General features: G+C 39.3%; 1 protein-coding gene across 19 annotated transcripts in view; it reads left to right on the forward strand.

Annotated features, from left to right (window-relative positions):
• Nucleotides 1–22,872, forward strand: part of TRPS1 (transcriptional repressor GATA binding 1) — a 209,990-nt gene that overhangs the window by 48,717 nt on the left and 138,401 nt on the right. For 15 of the 19 annotated variants that reach the window (XM_015856211.3, XM_015856208.3, XM_015856212.3 and 12 more), the window contains 2 exons: nt 5,577–6,706; nt 14,510–15,113. In XM_015856211.3, the coding sequence (XP_015711697.2) occupies nt 5,577–6,706; nt 14,510–15,113 (1,734 nt within the window). The remainder of the gene's footprint in view (nt 1–5,576; nt 6,707–14,509; nt 15,114–22,872) is intronic. The other 4 variants (XM_085537049.1, XM_015856214.3, XM_085537047.1 and 1 more) reach the window with 1 other exon arrangement.

Here is a 22,872-nt window from a genome sequence, read left to right on the forward strand (position 1 = left end):
ATTTTAAGTCTTATTACTGTTCTTATACACTCTTTGTTGCAAAAATATCCTGATCTGCAACTTTTTAAATTCCAATATCAAAAAGCCATACTGGCTTTAATGGCATCAACATAAATATTGAGAAGAAAAATGCTGATTTTAAATGAATCATAGAATGGCTTGGGCTGGAAGGTACCTTAAAGATCATCAAGTTCCAACCTCCCTGCCATGGGCTGGGCTGCCACCTTCCAGCTCAGGCTGCCCAGCATCCCATCCAACCTGGTCTTGAATTCCTCCAGGGCATTGGGCATCCACAGCTCCTCTGGGCATCTGTGCCAGCATATCCCCACCCTCTAGATAAAAAAAATTCTTCCAAACATCTAGCCTAAATTTTCCCTCTTGCTTTAAAGCCATTCCTGCTCTTCCTGTTGCTGTCAGACCCATGTAAAAAAAATTTCCCCTCCTGCTTATATGTTCCATTGGATTCTGTAAGGCTGCTGTGAGGTTTCCTAGGAGCCTTCTTTTCTCCAGGCTGAACAAGCCCAGCTCCCTCAACTTTTCTGTATAAGGGGGATGTTCCAGTTCTATGATGATCTCTTGGACCTGCTTCATCAGCTCCTTGTCCTTCTGGTGCTGGGTCTCCCAGCCTGGACACTGTACTCCAATTGGAGCCTCATCAGGGCAGAATGTAGGGCAGCAGTCACCTCCCTTGAGTGTGACCCAATACTATGCTTTCTTGGTTTGGTAAATAGGAATAGTCCAGAAAGCTAGAAGTTTGCCCTGAGTCTTTACCTCACTTACACAACTTAGTTCTATCTAAAGATCACAGTATGGTAAATAGTTTTATAAGTGGATGTGCTCTGAAGATTATCCTAGTCTTACATGCAGAGAGAGAGAGAGTGAGAGTGAGCAAGTTCTCCATGTTGGAGGTTAGAGAGCTGGGTAGTGTTACACAAACTTGCATGAAAGCCAGGAATCTGTTCTGGCCTGCACAACATGAAGAACTTCATAAATGTGGGATGGTTAAAATGTTCTGGATGCTGTATTGCACAAAGCAAATGCATAAACAAGAACATTAGAAAATATTTTGGGATTAGAAGATTAAGAGTAATTGGCAAAGGCAGACTGGATGGCTCAGGAGATTGGTAAGGGATCTTGAGCCTTTCACCTCCTCATTAACCAAAGATGTAACCTAGGTAATCAGAGAAGATGATTTGTTATCATTTGCTGCAACAGTGCAGATGGTTGCTCTGGTTTCTAATCAGCATTTGCAGCAGATACCAGGGGTCAGAGAGAGCTTTTCCTGTGCAAGTCTTACAGTTCTTATGGTTGAATCTCCAGTGTAGATATAAGCCACTGCTTTCCTAGTTTCTCCTGGTGATACTTTCTTCATAAAGTGTGTTTACAGGCTCTGGCCAGTGTTGTCTTGGTATTTTTTATTTTATTTTCTATAAACAGAAAAATATTTTTAAACTCACTTGATGTCGTAAAATTCAGGACTGAACTTCAAAAAGGAGGTGGGAGAAAAGAGAGGTCAGATCAAATATAAAGCAACTTTTTTTTTTTTTTTTTTTTTTTTTTTTTTTTTTTTTTAAATAAGACAAAAGTGAAAATACTTTCCTGTGCCCAAAGTCATCAAATCCCTGAAATCATTATTTTTGGTCTGTGTAGTTAAGGTAATACAGACATGTCTGTTGGAAGCACACAGTGCAATTATACTATTGTTGAAGTAATTGCCAACATGTGCGGTGTGTGAGGAGGTAGCTTAATCATACGAACACACAAACTTCAATCCTTGCAGTAAAGCTAATGTCAAACTTTTGGAATTTGATAGTTTTCCTCATTAATAATTGAATTGAACAGTTACGAGTTTTGAGTTTCTGGGAGTGCTTCTTGTGAAATATATTTCACTTTAATTCCCAGCTGGGGTGTGACCTTGAAGAGCAATTTGGAAATATCAGTGCAACTATCTCAAACACATTGATAGAAAGCCTATCCTAAATAGCCCTTTTTGTCTGTGTGACATCATTATGCCTACTGTATTCCCATAATTGGGGTGCTGCAGTGTAAATGATAATCTCAAGATCTCACAGGTTAGTGACAGTGAAGGAAAGAACTAACCAGGCCTTCTCTGCCCATACAGATACATCATATATTAGATTCTTTCTAAAATCCAAAATTATGACTTTTCTTCTGTGTTTATTGAAGCAACTGTTGACTTAGAGGTGTTCTCACATTTCCAGCACAATTTCTACCTATGTTTGTGCCTCTCTAAACTGTATGAGCTGGCACTTTGGGTTCCACTGCTAGAATAGGATTACAGAGTTTTAGTATTGCTTTTGTTTGGTTTCTTCTGCTTTACTTTGGGGAGAAGCATCCAGTCAAATAAAATAGAACTGTGAGGGCAAAGCAGGTGAGTAGGTTTTTCTGGATTCAGAATAAAATATGAGAGTGAATACTAGATGCAATCACATGTGATGTCACACACAAATGTGGATATTGATTTATTAAGTAAACATATATATTTCATTTCCCCCTTCATCTTTCTCTCTCTTTCATTATTCTTCTTGCTGGCTAAGACCAGAGGGAGCAGGAAATTAAGGATAGCTCCATGCCCAGTGAAGGAGTTTGGTACCCATACTCATGTGACTGAAAAGTCTGAAAGCCAAGCCAAGACTTGAGCAGAATGCATGAATCCAAACAGTTCTGCAAGAGTGTAGGTTTCATCCAGGTTTGGTTGGCTAAAAGCTGAAACAACTTCAGTTCATACTGTCACTATCAAGTGCTTCTCCCAGCTTGTTCTGTGGGAGCCAGTTTCTTTTCATCTTTTTACCCAATGACACCCAGGAAAGCTTTAAGTACGTTTTGTTGTGCATGAAAAATGTATTTTGAGTGTAATAATATTAAGGTGACCCTGTATTGCCTTTAGCTTACATGCTCTTCTCCTAGGACACATTATTTTGAATTGTGGCCTGGTAGTCACAGAAATGCCAGCCCAATAACTGATAATCAGTTACATCCTACTGCTGTGAAAAATGTGTTGTCTTCCCCTCTGCCCCCATTGCAGTGGGTGAACCCAAATAGCATGTGAATACTTTATTCAGTTTTATTATCTTCTGGTGAAGAGAAGGATGTATTAGCAAAGGACACAAATTTCCCATGTTGGCCACTAAGCAGGATTACTAGAAGCTACAAGAATGCCATGACTTATAGTCCATTGTACAAAATGCTGTACTGATAATTTTTTTTCTAGCATTCATAAATAAAAGTCATTAGCAATGAGCAGCAGCAGGGATTATTGTCACTCACAATACCCAGCTAATGTCTACTGAGTGTCTGTAAAATTTGTTATCTGTAGGCTCTGTGAATAGACAGCTAAGAGTAATGAATGTATTTACTTATTAGCACCACTTAAGGTAAAGCATTTTAGCCAGTGTTCTATGCGTTCATCAAACAAATGTATGTAACTAATTAAATGAGCAAAACCAGATCACCTTGCAACTAAAGCAGTCACAGAGGGAACTGCTGTTATTTTCTGTTTACCGTAATTCCATCAGTGTGTTCTTTAAGTTGTCTTTCAACAACACTGGGACTTTGAATGCTGAAACAGTGCAGCGGATGGAGACCTCAAGTGCCAGAGTAGTATGGAGCAAGCCGAAGTTCTACCGTTGTCAGTGGATCAGGCTCAGTATGGTTTTGTCTCTAGTTTGTTTTAGGCATAAAATGAATGAAACAAGATATCTTCTGCAGTGCAAATGTTCCACAGAACATTTTCAAAATCAAATTCATGACTTGTTATCAAAAGTTGGAGTCCTAGTTTAAGTGAAAGTATTATTGCAGTTACATTCTAGTTGTTGGGCTCTCCGGCTCACCATTGCCTATTAAGATATGTTTCCTAAACAAACAGAAAATAATTTTCAGTTTATTTAAGAAAAAGCTTTAACCAACATATGGGAATTGTGCTTTCTTTAGGAAAAAAAAATATGAATCAGAGGCTGCATAGCAGCTCATTATACCACAGTGTAGCAACTCACTGACTCACTGTTCTGGTGTTCAGTTCTGGTGGGGTATAAAGAATAGCGTCTTATTTTCTGAGCTAAATGGCTAAAAGGCATTTATACTATATGCATTTAAAAATGTTTACATTTCATGCTCTGTATGTCTGAGTCTTTCCGTATGGCGTGATACTGAATGAGCAGTGATCACATGCTTTCCTTGTGGCACAGCTGTTGAGGATGAGAAGAAAAATAACTACAGCATTCGCCTAATGCATCACAACTGAATCGTGCAGAAATGTAGTAGTACACTTACTGGTTGGGAGGATGAACATCTAACACTTTGTGGAAATTTTATAGAAATTTTATAATGCCTTTAAGGCATGATACTCTTGAGTAGAAAAGTGGAGATTGTGGTACATGGATGTTTCCAGCTGTGTCCTCTGTAGAGCAGTGTAGACTAGTTGGTTGCTGGCAAAGGAGTAGTTGGCTGTGGATTTTGGGTGTGAAGAGAAATTAATTTCTGGATGCTGTACATTGTTGGCTGTTCAGGAAAATAAGTAGAGCAGTGATGACACTGGCCGGCAGGTTGTTTTTGGGCCTCCAAACCAGTTGTATGAGAGCAGCAAATCTCCCCTGATGTCACAGGGCAGGTGTGGTGCACTCCTGGGAAGGGCAGGCCTGCCTGCTCTGAGAACATGCGGCACAGTAGTGTAAACTCTGCAAGCCTTGCTTCCTTCCTGCAGACCGTTTTGCTCAGAGATCATGAGAGTAGTTAAGTAGACCTATCTTATTTTTTAATTAGTGATGTCATAGACTTGGGTGTGGTAAGTTTTTTCTTTGCCACATAACATTTTTCTAGTGCATCTTTTCCATCCCTGTTTAACTAAATTGCTCTCTGTGTATGAGAAGATTTCCTTGGAGAATATCTTCACTGAGTAATCTTTGAGAAAGCCACCTTTCATTTCAGACATCAGTCGCTACAGCTTTGTTAAAAGGCATGTTGGAGGATACTGGATACTCTTACAGAAATGTTTTTTAGAAGGATTGGTCATGCTCTGACCCAAACAGAATGACTTCACTCTATTAAATTCAATTTTTGTTTGCTCATGTTTAGGATGCAGTTCTTTGGGGCATTTAATCATGAATGCCATAAAAGTATGTAGGATTATTAAAATAAAAAGACTGAGAGCTTGTACTTTTGTTCCACACCTGATAGAAAGCCTCAGCTAAGCCTTCTGTAAAGAGTACAGAAATTTGGGAGCTGACTGTTGCATCTTATCTCAGTAACATGACTTAGTGAATTAGTGAAGGAAGGCTCCTCTTGGAGAAGTCTGGGTTCAGATCATGGTGCGGATTTGTGCTGCTGTTTCTCAAATGTTTAGTATTCATGTGGAATTCAGCTGTGCAGTACATTTTCTTCATCAGCAAATGCTAAATGCATGAGAGCATGACATTATGTTAGTGCAAGCACACAAATGCAAACGATGGTGTCCTTGTTTAATTGACAGGCTTATGAATGTAATGCTCTCTTTTTTTTGCTTCATTGCTGTGTGAGTTTATCTGCAGCAGTGCTAACATGACCTTTTTCTTCTTTCACAGGTTACTTTAGGTGGAACCTTTATTGGAATTGGGCGGAAAACTCCAGATTGCCAAGGCAACACCAAGTACTTCCGCTGCAAATTCTGCAATTTCACCTACATGGGCAACTCGTCCACTGAACTAGAGCAACACTTCCTACAGACTCACCCAAACAAAATGAAAGCAGCCCTTCCCTCCTCTGATTCTGGTAAAACTTCAGAGAAAAACTCCAATAAATCCAGTCCTACTCTTCGACCATGTGATTCTGGAGACTTGGGGAAGTGGCAAGACAGAATCACTGTAAAAGCAGGAGATGATACACCAGTTGGATATTCGGTGCCCATCAAGCCAATAGATTCCTCTAGACAAAATGGTACCGATACAACCAGTTACTACTGGTGTAAATTTTGCAGTTTCAGCTGTGAGTCGTCCAGCTCATTGAAACTATTAGAACATTACAGCAAACAGCATGGGGGAAACCAGTCAGGAAGCCATCACCCAGATATGAATGATAAGCTTTCTAGGGGATCTGTCATTAACCAGAATGATCTAGCCAAAAATGCAGATGGGGAGTTAGTGACAAAGACAGAAAAGGGTGCGAGTGTGGCAAAAAAGAAAGACTTGACTAGCAAAGGAGCAGAGGACAGCATGGTGACAAGCTACAACTGTCAGTTCTGTGACTTTAGGTACTCAAAGAGCCATGGCCCAGATGTAATAGTGGTGGGCCCACTTCTCCGTCACTATCAGCAGCTACACAACATTCATAAGTGTACCATTAAGCACTGTCAGTTCTGTCCCCGAGGCCTCTGCAGCCCAGAAAAGCACCTTGGAGAAATTACTTATCCATTTGCTTGCAGAAAAAGTAATTGTTCCCACTGTGCTCTCTTGCTTTTACACCTGTCTCCAGGGGTGACAGGAAGCTCTAGAGTCAAACACCAGTGCCATCAATGCTCATTCTCCACTCCTGACGTAGATGTTCTCCTGCTTCACTATGAGAATGCACACGAAGCCCAAGTGTCTGATGTCAAACCTGAAACAAATACCCTGCAAGGTGCAGATGGGCCGCTGACTCTCAAAGAGAACAAAGAACACTCATGTACCAAATGTGACTTTACCACCCAGGTGGAAGAAGAGATTTCCCGACACTACAGGTACAGTGGAATTTAAAGTGATTACTAATAGGAACCAAGCACACAGCCCTCCTAATTCCTTAATTAAATGTCACTGATCTCCAAAACTCAGGAAGCTGGAAATGAAAATAGGAATGTGTTTAGATATAAATCTTTATAGCCAGGGTCCAATCCAACATCCACTTCGTTTTGGAAAAACTTCAGCTCAGTCTGTGGCTTTAATTATACATCCAAACCTGCGCAGTGAAGAGGGAGATTTGGATTTGTGTATAGACGTTGAAGTTCTAGCGCGTTTGAGGTTTGTTCAACTATTTTCCACCCAGGATTTGTTAGGTACTATTTTATTTTAGGCTTTTTACCAGAAAGCTGGCATCTTCATTCATTAGGGGAACACAAATGGCTTTACTTTCCAAGATAGACTGTGAACCCTTTCATGCTTCATAACAGTGCTTCAATGTACTACCTTTTTGTAGTATTTTCCATTCCCAAGTCCAGCAATGCAATAATGAGTTTAAGAGCATTCCACTGCTGTTTTGGTGTTGGTTTCACACTGGGAGCAGACGCTCTTTTGTCTGTTGATGTCATCCTCCAAGATCCTCTTGCAGATGCTTATTTTTGTATTGCTGGTTTACAGTGTCATTCTATCTATTTTAAATGCTAATGTTCCTATTTGGAGGTGGATGCAGCCAGTCTCCTGACTCAGTCTGACACAATGTCATGATGGCAGCCAACTCCCTGCTAAACTTCTTGGGCCAGTTCCTGTGCTGTTGTAAACTGGCAGTCCAGTTTATATTGGAGGAGGAGCTGGCTCCCAGACTTTTAAAAAAGCAACAGTGCTGCTGCAAAAGCGATGTTAAATATTAGAAAATCCTGCTGAATATGTTAATAGTTAAGGCTAATGCGTCAACAACAACGGAAAGCGCAGTATCTGTCTCATCTAAAAGATCTTTGCATGGAAGCCAACTAGAATGAAGACAAAAGAAGATGCATTTTCAAAGCTAAAGCTTTGTTAAAAGCTCAAGAAACCGTGCCATGTTTAATAGATTCCAAGACATCCAAAATTAACAAAGGCAGACTGGGGCATGATACTTTAATAGAGATTAAAGCTGGGGGCATCCAAATGTTGCCCAACAGAGGGCTGCATTGGCAATGTATCAGGAGTCTATTTAAAAAAAAAAAAAGAAGAAGAGCAGATTGCTCATCTTTAATTTGGTGCTAGGGCCCACGGAGGATTCACGTCCCAGCATGCAGTGCCCCATTTTTGATCCAAGTGGGCCTCGGGGATGTTGTGCGGATTAATTAGTTAATGTTTGTAAACTGCTTTGAAGATGAAAAGTGGTATCTAAGTTCCAAACATTATTATAGCAGCTTTGAGCTGTGCTGTAGAACTCCATAGGCAGCACTTTGTCCGCCGCTGGGGCATGGCACGATCTTTTTTTAGTGGTTAAATAACTGGAAGATTGAAATGGCTCTTTGACTGAAAAACATTTTTATTTTGCTGCAGCTGCTAATTTAAGTTTTAATGAGCACACCTAGTTAAAATCCTTTTCTTTTTTCCCAAGGAAATGTGAAGCCATGACTTTGAAAACTGTAGTCTGATACCCTATAGCAGCAGCTTTCTATCCTGAGTGCTCAGCACCTACAGACAGCTCCTGCAGTTGTCAGTGGGAAGTGCTATGTGATGTGCTTTTTTGAAAATCAGGAGATGAGTTTAAGCATTTGAATCTCAACTTATTTGTCTAAAATTGTGCTGTTTCGTTTAAAAACCACTTGAGCAATGTAGTTCTAAGCCTTCAATATACCACGTTATTGAGAACTCTGAGGATGTTGCTTAGTCAAAGCAAAGCACAAAATCCCCACAACTGCAGCTTCCTTCCCTTTCTCCTAACCTGCCCTTCCATCTCCTTTTTTATTTGTTTGGTTTCTTTTCAGTATGTACTGCTGCTCTTTTTTCCCCGCTGTTCATCACCAAAATTAGTTCAGTTTTTGGTAGATACACTGTAATGAGAAATACCTAGTAGACTTTACTGCTTTTCTATGCCTCATTTTTCATAGTTTTTAATATACCAAATTGAAACATAGAGAGACCTCTAAGGCATTTCAGCTTCTGTTTTTAGTAGTATTTTTTTCTTTTTTGACATGCACTTGATGCACATTTCCTTTGCCTTTTTGTATTTTATGAAATATGGATATAGATTAATACAGATTTTAAACTGAAGAATTCATATAAAGTGTGTAAACTTATGTAATGTGAAGTTACGTGACATACACAGAACTGGTTTTCTCTGAGGCTTCGTCAGAGCTTATCCCAGTAATGTTAGGCCACACTGTTGTGTATTCCTTTTGGTCTGCATTCTTCTTCTTTTTAAACATGCACACGAAGAGGATACAAAATTGCTTTGCCTTTTTAATTGAGTTTCCTTTTGGCCACACTTAAAGAATTTCACTGTGTTTGTTAGTTTCATATTTTTCTGTGTCCTAAAATTATCCCTCTGTATGTATTTGCACCAGTTACAATTTGCAGCAGTTAGAATTTGCAAAAGTGGCTCTTGCCATTTTTTTTTCTGCCAGAACGTATACTAACATTTAGAGCTCATTCAATATTTTCTTGACATGATTATTTGAGAGCTGTTCAGTTAAATTTGAAGTTAATGAATCACACTGCACTTGAGTTTACTTGTATTTAAACCTCACTAAAATGTGCTTACTCAAACAAATCCCCAGAAGGTTTCTTGGCCTACATTTTCTACTGATTCTGCTACCATTCATTTTCCACTATTTCTCTGAGGTATCAGGTATTCTGTCTGTTCACTGTGACGTTTAGGGTTTGTTTTTTTTCCCCAGAACTGTCTGCTGTTCTGATGAGCTAAAAGATGCCAGCACATGTAATAAACTCATATTGACTATTTGGGGAAATTCTGTATGTCAGATAACTCAGCCTAGGGATTATTTTCCCGTTTGCTCCAAAATTATTCTTACCTAATTTTTAATTTTTTTCTTTAAACTTAAAAAGGCTTCTTGCAGGAGATTTTTATTTTATTTTATTTTATTTTATTTTATTTTATTTTATTTTATTTTATTTTATTTTATTTTATTTTATTTTATTTTATTTTATTTTATTTTATTTTTTAAATTCAGGATTTGGACTTAAATGTGGGAAAACACTACAGTTTCTCTCTCTCTTTTTTTTTTTTTAAAAAAAAAAAAAATAATATTTTTTTCCCATGAAAGTCCTTACTGTCAAAAAAGTCTGTCAGGAAACTTTTGATCAGTGCTAATGGTAATTACAAATGCTGTGCTGAAATGCACTCCAAACTTCTTTGAAAAATAGAGTCCGGTGACTGTTATCCATTAAACAGCAGCAAAGGATAGAAAGAGGTTGACTTGCAAATGAGAGTAGACTCATTTTTTTTAATGAACAGAGGTTATTTTTGCAAATGGAAATGATTGCAATTCTGTAGAGCTGTTAGATGAAACTATATGGCCCCCTCAGAGGTGAATGGAGGCCTGGGAGTATGGGTTAGGCCACAGTGGTGCATGCGTGTCCCAGTACCATGGATGTGTCCTGAGGACAGGGCCATATGGCTGCTGTTACCCTGGCACCTCCTGGCAGTGGAAGCTGGAGAGGGGCCTGGGATGTGCATGCTGTAGAACTGTGGAGCTGTTAGGCTCTGTGAGAAGGTAGCCAAGGGCAAATGTGTGAAATGAGGCCCAGTAGCTCCTGCTTTCTGGCAGACTGGGAGCCTTTGCTAGTCAAACAGCAGCAGCAGCTCTCAGGACCTTTTCCATCCTCCTAACACCTTAATTTACTGCTCTGAACTTGTTTGCTCTTGCCAGTAGCTTTTGCTCTCCTTTCATCTCAGCCTTGCTTTCCACTCTGCCTGTTCTGCTTCCCTTTCTGTCCCTCCACTGAGTTTCCTTTCTTGCTTTGCGCTCTTCTGTGTATTTTCATGTCCTCACCAGTCTGAGTGCAGCACACATCCCCAAAGCAGACTTCTTTACAAGCCTATTTCTTCACAAGAACTGCTCACAGTTATTACATTCATAATGAAATTCAAAAAGTGCAAAGAATTTGAAGTGGTACGACAGTCAAACCTTCATCCAGAATGTTTTGTATGCCCTAGAGCATAGGAATGTCTTCATATCTTCAGGTAATTAAAAAAAAACACAACAAAACCAAGTTGTTTTGTAGAGGATGATGTTTTGTAATATTTCAGACTAGTTGTAAGTATGTCAACGAGACTTAATTCACAGCTGGCTTGTGTCAAGAGTATCGTACATAGCCTGTTAGAAATCTCATATGAATAACAAACGTATCAAAATAGACGTGCAATCTTTTCTTCAGTCCTTGCAAGGGAGAATTCTTTCATCTTGTAACACTCAATTCAGGTATCATAGAATCATAGAATATCCTGAGTTGGAAGAGACTCGTAAGGGTCATTGATTGCAACTCCTGCCTCTGCACAGGACCACCCAAATACTAGACCATATGACTGAGAGCTTTAGTCCAGTCTCTTCTGTATTTCAATACAAGTAAATAATGATACAGTTTTGTGAAGTTATCGGAATGTAACAGAGCAGCAAAGATATGGCTGGAATTCCTGATGTTTAATTTTGGTACTGGGCCGTAAATGCTTTAATGTCCACGAATAATCAAGTATTTGATTTATTTGGTAGTGAAAATAATAATGCTAAGTGGCATCAGTGCAGGCTATGTCACTGACATCCCAGTGCCACATTCAAGGTAGTAACCAGCTCATGGCTTGAACCTGCTCTTAGCTTGTTTGAGTGGTATATGAGCAGGATCATAAAGAGGAGAATGCAGTTTCCATCCTCATTTACATAATTTTCTTCCATAGTGAGATTTTCCTCAAATTTTTTCCCTCTGGCTGTTGATTGGCTGTATACCAGTGTACTATATTGTACTTGATGAGTCCAGAGTTTCAGATGATAAAAGCAAGGTTTAATTGTAAACTTAATATCTCAGAAAAGTCCTTATTGTATACTTGGCAATTTGAACTTCTACATTTTTTATTTTTTTTATTTTTTTTTTGCTTAGATTTGGTGAGTTCTTTGCACAAATCTAGTTGTAACCAGAGCCTCTAGAAATGTTGACTTGGTTTCAATTCTGGTATAAGAACAAATAAAAGGTTACCATCTTGTTTCCATGATTGCTGCTGATTGGGTGAGGTGAAAAATATCAGGGATTAAAACGTTTTTCTTTTTACTCTTTGCTGTGGGAAAGGATAAGAGTTTCTGGTTCTAAAAATGTTCTCTAAGGTTATGATGGTTACTATTTTATATTAGATTGTGACTTAGATTGGACAGTTCCAAACTTACTTTATTGAGATTTTGGATAAAACAGTATACAGGATGTTCAGAGTAAGAAGATTTATAATGGCAGTGGTAGAGAGTACCTTTTAATACATAATAGAGACATATGTGTCCTGCAATAAAAAGCTTGTTGGTTTACTACCTATATAAATCAGTCCAAGTCTTCTCCAATTTCTGTCACAGTTTCACAGAAAAACTACAAAGTGGTTTCACGATTCTCTTTGAATAGATTATAATGCCTTTAAATTAACAAACCTGTAATGTAAGGAAAGTGATTACAGCAGGGTCTGAGCCATCCAGTTCCAACTGTAATATTCTACATTTAGTTGTGGCCTTGTAAGAACGACACTGCTCTTGGCGTTTACTGCTCCTGATCAAAACCATTTAGCCATCATGCGGGGAGAATGAAAAAAATGGCAAGTTGGGCAGAAAAAGGTCAGCTGTTTGGAGGTGTGACATTGGTAGATGAGAGGTAAGTTAGGAAAGGGGGCTGTGTATTGAAATAGCCAAGTTAAACAAGAGACACTTAGTGCTAAGTAGTCTCCCAGAGGATTGATAAACTTTCACACGGAGAATGTATGGGGTTGAGCCATTAGCCCCAAATGGTGTCTTGTTTAACTTGGCTTTTCAGATAACTAGCCCCTGTCTAACTTGGACTTCTCAGATGGTATCCCACCTCTACAGGGCTGACCCTCCTTAAAACTTGGCTTTTTTTATTTGTAAAATGGTTTTCATCAGATAGCACTCGTCTTTTTTTGGTTCAGAAGAGAATTAGTCTTGGTGTAGAGAAGAATTAAGTTGCAAGAGAGAATATATTAGTGTCGCACCGAGAGACAAGCCGATTTTAATAAAACACTAGAATGAAAAAGGAGGAACACAGCCAGAACAAGATTTTAACCCACAGCTTTCATTCCCACAAGTAAGTTTTGTTGCCATAAGGCTGTATGGAGAATATCTGACTATTTTTCACATAGCTCAATGAGCCCATCTACTCCCTTAAAATGAATACAAATATGGAAAATGACAAAAAGAAAACTGATATTGGACAAGGGCTAAAAAAGCTTTAACTTGAATGTGTGCTCATGTCTGCGCACTGACACAACTGAAAGAAAATCAGACAATGTAAATAACATATGGTTTGTTTTTTTGACAAGAGGAAAGAAGGGAGACAAGGGCTTTTCTGTAAGCTTGGCAAGTTGTCTCTTCTAAACTATCGTATTTAAAAAGGGACATTTTGTGTATCGTTCTAGTTCCACAGATACACTGAGAGCTACATCCTGCTTTTTCTGAAGTTAACGAGAGTTTTGCCATTGACTTCAGTGAGACCAGTATTTGGCCTCAGAAGAGCTCATTCTAGCAATTTGAGTTATCAGGGCAGTAAGACATTTCTTACACAAGTTTTGTTCTGTGTGGGTAGTGAAAAGCTTGGTTTTTAGCTTGGCTAAGGACACTGTTGTGGCTTTTGAGTGCACAGGGTGTGGATGTGTGAATGAATCTGCAGGGAGAATCCTTTTGCAGATCGTTTACATTTTGAGGAAGGGCAGGGATGGTATTGGGCCCAGTATAGGTATGAGCCTGACACAGGCAAAGAGCTTGGGCCACTTTTGTGTCATAAACAATTATTCAGAATGTTATATATCTCATAAAAAGTTCTCTGTTCATCTTATAGATAGGGTAAAGTAATAACATGCTGTTCTAATGTAGCAACATATGCTTTACATAATTTAGTAATACTGTACTTAATATAGGCTTCTAGAATGAAAACAGGAAGGCTTGTTATTCCACACTGCTCCACAGGTCTTACCCAAGCATTTCTGTATTTGACAGGAAAGTGTAGTTTCTATTGACACAGCTAACTATTCTGGTTTTATTTTAGAGCTGCATCTTTTAAAGTTTTCTCAAAATGTCCACAAGGGACAAATAAATGTTATCTGTTGGGTGCAACCTTCCAGCCTTTGGTGCATTCCTATCTTAAGTTAACTGGAGTTCTGCTCAAAATGGTCGTTGTTAACCAAAAGTATCTAAAACTGTTGGAAAGAAATGGAATTCTTTAAGCATTTGAAATTTCTAGCATATATTTGTATTGATTCTGAGTATTGTTTCTTAATTCCAAAGAAAACTATCCTGTTCTAACTATTTGATTTTGGCTGGGAAAAAAAAAAAAGTTACTCATTATTTCTGCCACAGTGGAAAGTGCTTGAGTGCGTTCTGGCAAACAAAAAGAAAAAAAACAAACCCAAATCCTAGTGAAAATTATCTGAAGTTTAGAATGTTACAGTGAAGTATGAATGAAGAACAGGAAGCCATTGAAGTGTGTGAGAGGTAACATCAATATTTTTCCCCACTGTATGAGACTACAGAGTAAATGCTCTTACTTTATTAGAGGGACTCATTCTGTTTGTTTATTTTCATCATCTTGGTAGCTAAAACCAGCGAGAGAAGGAAGGGTGAGGGGGGACACACTTTAATGCCCTTCTTATTTTCTTCCAGGAGAGTACACAACTGCTACAAGTGCCGTCAGTGCAGCTTCACGGCTGTGGACACACAGTCACTACTCGAGCACTTCAACACCGTGCACTGTCAGGAGACAGATGTCACTACAGCCAATGGGGAGGACAGTCACGGTGTTTCGGCTATCAAGGAGGAGCCAAAAATCGATCTCAAGGTCTACAGTCTGATTAATCCAGACCCCAAACTGGGGGAGCCCATATCTGACAGCATAGTCAAGAGGGAAAAGATAGAAGATAAGGAAGTGCTTAAGGAAAAAGGTTGGACTGACAGTCCCGGTGACGATCTTCGCAACGTGTCCTGGAGAGGAACAGACATTTTGAGAGGGAGCCCGTCATACACACAGACCAGTTTGGGCTTATTGACCCCAGTGTCCGTTGGCCAAGAACAGCCAAAGCCTTTAAGGGATAGTCCAAACGTAGAAGCTGCCCATCTGGCGCGGCCCATGTATGGCTTGGCTGTGGAGAGCAAGGGCTTCCTGCAGGGAGTGCCAGCCGGAGCAGCGGAGAAAGCCGGGCAGCTCACCCAGCCCTACCCTGGATCCGGGGATGGCAAGGCCAAGGATGAATCCCAGTCACTACTGCGGGTAGGAAGCTCTCTTTGTTTCCCCTTTTTTCCCCCCACCATGATGATAAGTGTGCTGTGTTTAATCAGGCATGCAGAAGGCTTCTTCAGTTTCAGAGTGAATGCATGGGAAAATAAAAGTAAATATCAAGGGAAAACTGAAAGATTCAAACTTGTAGACCTAAGCTGACAGGTGGATATTCTGATTTATTGGGAGCAAACAACATACGTGTTGGTGTAGTGTTAGTAAGCAAGTGCTTCTACTTTTGCTATTAAGCAGTGATTGAGTTTTGTTTAGTCGTTGCTGCTAATTGTGCAGGTTGATGATGCATTTAAAGAATGAGGGTTTAGAACCCTAGAAGGCTACATGTAATCTGTTACACAAAACAACTAATCACCTCTTAAATTTTGAGGTGGTGTGACAGTTCACACTTTAGCAATATTTCACATTATTAAACATCTAAGAATACGAAAACTGACTTAACTATTAATAAGAAATAACCTCCTTTTTTTTTCCTTTTGGTAGAACAGCATAATTGCATATCATTTTTGACACTTGTGTGGTTGCCTTGGAAGCAAAAAGAGAGAAAAAAAAGAGAAAAGGGAAGGAGCTTGGGTGATAACAGGGAGAATATTCATCACACCAAATAATTCGTATCTTGTCATATTAAAAAAAAAAAAGCAAAAAAAAAAAAAAGCTGTAATTACAGGAATTACCAACTTCCCCTTTTATCAATGTATATTTTTTCCACTGTTGGTAAATTTGAGGTTAGAAGAGCTCTGAAACTCTGAGGAGCTGGAAGACAATTCAGGGCCTTTCTCCTGGAGTCACCACCGTATGTTTTGTTGGTGCTTTTCCTGTCTGGAGTTTTAGGAACTGGCAGACAAATTTCACTAGAATGGAAGGAGGGGTCAGTTCTTCTTCCCTATTATCTTTTTCTGAGAATGTTTGTAAGCAATACGTACATTCATGTAAAAAGCAGAGTGTCACGAGAAGATAAAAAGCAAGATAAATGTTCTATTCCTTGTGTGCTGGAGTTGTACGTATCTGTTTCTGTATACACGTGTCATAAAAGCGCTTTGAAAATGAAGTCAGTAATCTTAAAATATTACAGTTACTCTAATTATAAAATGATATGTCTGTCACTTAGAAGTCTGCATGCAGTTTAGGATGACCACAGTCCTTTTGTGCCTTGCAGATCATGAATAGCTACGGATATCAAATGTTTAGTGTATGAGAAGCAGTCACAGAATGACAAGTTCCCCGTTGCTTGGTTGTGTGTTCATTGTGAATGGCAGGTCTATATTTTTCTCCATGTAAAAATATACCCAAAAATATATAAATATATCTGGCTAGCAGTGGAATTTGTGCTGCACATATGTCACTAGTTACATCCCACTTCAGTTCTTGCTGTGGTTCTTAGCAGTGAAAAGGCATATTGGACAGAGGAGCCGTTATATTTTTGCATTATCAGAATACAAATAATTTTCATTCATTTTTTGACTACCTAATAATAAATAATAATTAATTATGGTAATAGTTCTGATCTGCGAAAGTAGTATGTGTAAAAAGCTCTATAAAGGTCAAAATTTGCTTGGTGACAAGCTTAAAATCTTATGTAGTAAATAAGACCTTTATAGTGTTTCAGTAACAGTAAATTAAAAGGGGGAAACTGCACACTGACTGCTTCTTATGCCCTTATTTAAAATAAATTCAGTTTGTTTAGAAATATACTAATTGAGTTGTCTTCAAACCAGTATTTTTATCACTTTGGGAGTGCCTGTAATTTGCATAGTTTTCAGGAGAAAAATGTACTTTTTTCTTTTTTTTTTACTTCTTCTTTTTTTGATAATTGGGTGTATAAATTAATTCCTTGCATTTTTAGATTTTGTCAACAAAGCAACTTTTATATGGTTAGTAAAAGGATTTATTACTGGGTTAGGTCTATGCTGACGGGTGAAACCATGCCGACACCTTCCAAAGGGGAATGACTTTTGTATACAGTTTTGATTTCTTTGGTCTTTGAACCCTGTTGTGCCAAGGCTGTGGTTGTCTGGGTCTTTTCTTACTTAAAATATTTTCATTTTTACTCGTGTTTCAAAATGGGGCAAGTTTCGTTTGTCAATTTTTAAGAAATAAGACAGGAAGTTAATTTGCTGCATCAACTGAACAAATTCCCTAATCATTATGTTTCACCACTATTAACGAATATTGGGAAATAGTGAGAATTCAGACTAATTGACGATAAAGGATGATCTGGAGGATGGGAGAGGGTGGAAGGTGAATCGCTCTGAGTGACATTCATTATTCCACTGAGATGAGCGTCTCCTGTTCCCTTGGATCTGTAAAGAGTATAGAAACCTAGGTGGTGTTTTTTATTCTTGATTCAGTTTTCTGTCAGCAGAGGTAGGGGATGAAGTACTAGGGCCAGTGGAAGCTTGCTTGGGCTGGGTAGAGTTAGAAATTGTTCCGAAAAAAACCTTTCCATCTGGAAAAACAATATAAAAAAAAAATCTTACTGTTAGTCAACTCTCACATCCGCTTTTGGGGAAATGTGTTCTTCTAGTTTGAAATAGTTGGTAGGAATAGTTAATATTAGGCTAAAATCTGTGCCGTTCTATAAATAAGGGGTTAAGTCAATACATACTTGCGGTAACGTATAATGAATTCTCATGCAAAATACTGTATCCCAGGACAACTGGTGACTAGGAAACAAAACCTATAATAAAATCACAGTAGACACCTTCATTTTGTGCTTTTGAAAGATCGACACAGAGAAAGCCAAAAATTTGGGATTAGTCAGTGAATAAACACTGTGAGAAATGGACTGAAAAAAATCTAGCACATCCCTTCGGTTGTGCTGGCTATTCAGTATTTATAGAGTGGTTCTGTTTATTAAGAATGATTTGTAATGATTCAACAGTAGCAGTAATACCATGTGCTTTTCATTTTTCAGCTCTCTCGTGATGACTGGGGGAAGGGAAAGAGGAGATAATGTTTTTCACATTTTTTTTCATACAGATAGAGGTTAATATTACGAGGCAGGCTTTTACATACTGAGTTTATGACTACGATTGCTTGCAATTTAATAAAATATCAAAGGCAAAACAGATCATCTGGGGAAAGGGTGAATATCTGCAATTGCCCACATAATTCTTTAATGATAATTTAAACTTTTGGAATTTACTTGAAGTGTCTTTCAGGTTTGTGTGTTCAATAATCTGTTTATGTGCTGCTTTCTTGCATTCCTTCGATGCACGATGGTTGTGTTCCCTCCCCAGGCTCTGTGCTGCAGCAGATTATTCATGGGAGTAATTAGAGTAGGATTTATTTTCTTTTTAGTGGCTAAAAGACTGCATCACTTGTAATCTTTGAGGAGCAGGACATAGTGCAGCGGTGATAGCTAGAGCTCTGCGTGTGTGCAAGCACACATATGCAGGGGATGCACCTTTTTCCCCAAGAGAGCTTCCAAGCTGTGTGTGTGTAACTGAATCTTTCTCAGGGGCTTGGTACACTTCTGTGAGTAGCTTTAATTTATTTTTCTTATTAAAATGTTTCCAGCAGCTGTACTTACGGCGAATCTGTATGTTTTGCAAATGGGAATTAAAAAAATGCACCTCGGCGTGGTACAATGTAGACATTATTTCAGCTCTTCCTTAGAGTAGCTGATTTTCTAGTTTAAAGATTTGTTGATACTGGAAAGTCTATTGAGATGCAAAAATGTTCCTTTTTTGGGTAGCACATTGGCAGCCAGCAGACTCCGGGCCAAGCAGATTGTTTAATGCTTTGACAACGCTGATCTTGGACAGCAGGAACTTTTTGCTAAACTGATTTTAAATGAAGTGTCCTGTTTTGTTACATGAGGACGCTGCGGTACAAAGTTTTTCACTAAACTAGGAATTGCAGCCTGCCCCTTCAGATCTATATACAGACCTAGTTAGCCCCCCCAAAGGCACTGGTAAACACTGCTGCCTCACATCACAGTGCAGCCCGTGCAGATGCAGAATAGCATGATGGGTGTGCCCTGCGGGGCTGCAAATGCCTGAAAGCACAGGGAGATAGATGCCAGTGTAATAATTAAAATTCATGCGAGTGAATTTGTGCGCCGTCAGAGGGAGAGAGAGAGAAAGCAAGCATCAGATTATTGCAGAGGTACTGGCGGTGGTTGTCAGAGGGAGACTGCAGGCTTTAGCAATAAATATCCAGCTGAAGTTATGGTAACATTTGCTATGAGCTTTTATTACAAGGGCAAAGGATAAAAACAGCTATGCTATTAAATCAAGATTATTTTGCACTGGGATGTGTGGACTCTTCACAGGAAATCACAGTTTTTCAAGGAAGTTTCCATTTACTTGCAGAAGAGTTATTTTTCTTTTTGTCTCTGATATTTACAGTCCTGGTATTTCTTAGTGTTCTGTCTGGAGCTGCTTTACAGCTTTAAATTTGGAGAGAGAGGAAATCAGAAGAACTTACTCTCCCATTTTGCATTCTTCTATGTGACTGATTGTGGCTAATTGTAAATGAGCAATACATATGCAAATGGCAGTAAATTTATATGTGATTGGTTCATTTGATATCACTGTAGTGAATATGAGATGCAGTCCCTAGTAGAGAAACATTATTTCTCCTGTTATAAAACACTGACTCCTGCTACCCACAGTTAGATGCCAGATTCCTGCAAAGTGGTGGAAAGGCCGAACTGCCTTTTGTGATTTCCAAAATATGGGTCCCTCCTAGAGGAATTCCTCCTAATTATTACCATGGAAACCACAACAGATACAAAGAGCAGGATAATACTATTTGGTAGAACAAATTCTTAGCTACAGAACACTATTTTTCAGCATAGTCAGCACCATCAGTCAATTTGCGTGGATGAGACAGTCGAGATGCTCTTCGTTTCGTGGTGTAACAGCTGTGCAAGGCTGTCTGGAGCAGGACTTGTTTTTTATATTGCTGTTTCCACTGCTGAAACGTACCACCCACCACCTCATCGTGCTCACATCCACTGTTTGGTCTCCATAAACATTGATGTCAGTGGGTGCCAGTTTTTCTGTATGGAAGAATTCAGTTCCACACCTTTGCTTTTCTTCCACGTTAAGACACTGTCTTGTCAGACTGCCCCTCTGCTGCCATCTGTCACACAGCAGCAACACGTAATGGGAGTATTGTTGGGAAGGGTCAGCCTCTCCTGCCATACCACCAACATCCATCTCTGATGCAGTGGGCCAAGGTAAAGGAAATAGGAGGCATTGCTTTTGGACCAGTCCTAATGCTTCTGTGTATATAACCAAGAAATTCTTGGCCAGAAGGGCAGCATAGAGTTGAAGTAAAACCTGCCACTCTGGTGTTGGTGGAGGTCTTGCTCTTGCCTTCAAGTAAAAACGTGCTCTTGGCAGTGCCATTGAGGTACATTTTGGTTTAGGTGTGATTTTTTCTCTGTTGTCACTACAGAGAAATGTGTTCAAATTTTTGTACATTTTACTTTTTTGTCCCACATCCAGTCCAGTTCTCAAAGCAGTATTCTCAATGGTATATCCACAGAATCAAATTTAACATGTGTAATTGTCCCAGAAGACTTGTATTCAAGTTGGTGGAGATCTTGGATTCAGCAGTTCATCCCTCAGCCGTGTTGGGAAAAAAAAAACCACAACAAAACCAAGCAGCCCTTTAAAGAAGAAACATCTGAAATAGTTTCCCTGTAGCTGCATCTCATTTTTTTCCCATTTCCTCTGACTCTGTTATAGATCTTTCAGGAAGTATTTATAGTCAAGGCTATTCATTGCCATACGGGTCCTCTAATTAGCTGGGGGGAACTCAGCAGGCACTGTGTCTTGCTAACGCACACAGCTCGGTCAGGTCACAGAGCTGCCAAACACTCTGGGTTTTTCAGGAGCACCTGTTTCCACAAGTCCCTGCCTGGGGAGGTGGTGGGCTGCTTTGTAAATAGAACTACATCCTGGAGAAGGGCAAGAATCGTCCAACAAGGAAAGGGGGAAAATAAAGATAGGACGTGAGGAGAAATGGTTTCAAGGCATTGGGTTTCCTGCATAAAACTGCGACGGGTAGAATCCCATGCCGGGGAGCAGGCTGCGAGCAGAGCTAAAATAGCTTGTGAAGATTTGAAGTCGTTGTGAAACAAACATGTACTTGGCTGCTTTTAGCAACTACTGGAACCAAACCCACAAGAAATTGAATGTTTTGCATTACTCATCGCGACAGGGTGATCTGATAGGACTAGAAAAAAAAAAGTCACTTTTAGAAGAAATGTTAACCTGCCCAATTCGAGGCATGTTTCTGGTTTCTGTGTGGGGTGTGTCTGACATGTGGAGAGACAGCCCCACCTCGCGCGTGTTTACCCGCCCGACGGTGCTTATTTTGTATTTATATTTCTTTCTACAAAATGTGGCTGGGAAAAGCTTTAAATGATAAAATCATTATTAGGGTGGGGCACAGTAATAATGCAAAAGGGCAGCAGCTACGTCAAGATCCTTGCTGGAGAGGTGAATCAGTGCGGGAACAAAGGGCTGGGAGGGCCGGGACAGGCCCCAGGCGCTGCGTCAGCACCAGCAGCCTGCACTGAAGTGCTGTGATCGATAACGATGATTCAGGCAGGGAGAACCAAGATAGATCTTGGTTTAAAGCATTCTGCTTGGGTGGGATGGGAGAGATGAGAGGAAAAATGCTTTCTCATTGAAGTGGATGTCCAGAGCCAGCTGTCAGTCAGTGCCGAATGCAGTGAACTTGGTTACGTGCTACCCTTACTAGGTGGGGAGGATGTTTCTTTTGCCCCCTTGGCTCTGATACGTGGCGCCTGGGCGTGGTGGCAGGTTTCAAATAGTGCAGTGGTAACAGTTCTGCTGTTGTCCTGTGTTGCTAACAGTACTTTGCGTTAGATTATTTACCTGAAGTGGAAACTGGAATTGTACATAGAAACAGGATAATTTTTGCCAAACTGGATCCAATAGGAAACACACTTTCGTGTCCAAGGGCAGAACTTACTGCTAACTTGTAGATTTTCAATGGAAAATTAAATTTCATAGATGAATGCAGGCAAGGATTGCACTTAACTCTATTTTTGCCTGAAGTACTGGGGTACTGAACAATGGAAATAGATGAGAAAATGCCTCAAACATCTGGAAGTGCAAAGTGGCTTTCTGTGTTGAATTTCTGAAAACCTTGTACGTGTACTTTGGTAATTAAAAGGCACAATAAATATATTCTTTTAGAGAAGGAGTATTATGATAGACAGCAAGTAAATGTTTAATTTATTGGACTAAGAAAGGATCATTGTAATTATAATTGATTTGAAGGAATCCAGATGCTATCCGCGTCTGAATAAATTCGAAATGGTGAAGATTTAGAAACAGAATTGTGAATAAACAATGCACACGTGTTCTGGGATTTTTCCATGGAGGTATCCAGGGGTTAATACATACCATTGAAAGTGGTAACTGTGGAAAATAGCTGTTATATGAACAGATGCATGATGTAGCAAATGTACATGTGAGATATGCAAAGTGTTTATAGAACAACTTTTGTTACCTTAGTACTCCTCAGATCTGCATGTGACCACCTTGCAAGTAGTTAATTTTAAGATTTCTAATTTAGCACAATTGATTTAGTGAACAATTTCCTGCCTAATATAATTCATTTACTTCTTGTACCAAGTTCTGTTTTTAAAATGAAGGTTTATAATGGCTAAATGGCTCTGTTGATGTTTTTCTAAACATTTATTTCTAAGTAGCAATACATACATTTCAGGAAATCTGCTATTCTTGGT

This window comes from Coturnix japonica, chromosome 2 (assembly GCF_054131305.1).
Source record: "Coturnix japonica strain WE chromosome 2, WE-NBRP24, whole genome shotgun sequence".
In the NCBI taxonomy this organism is placed as follows: domain Eukaryota; kingdom Metazoa; phylum Chordata; class Aves; order Galliformes; family Phasianidae; genus Coturnix; species Coturnix japonica.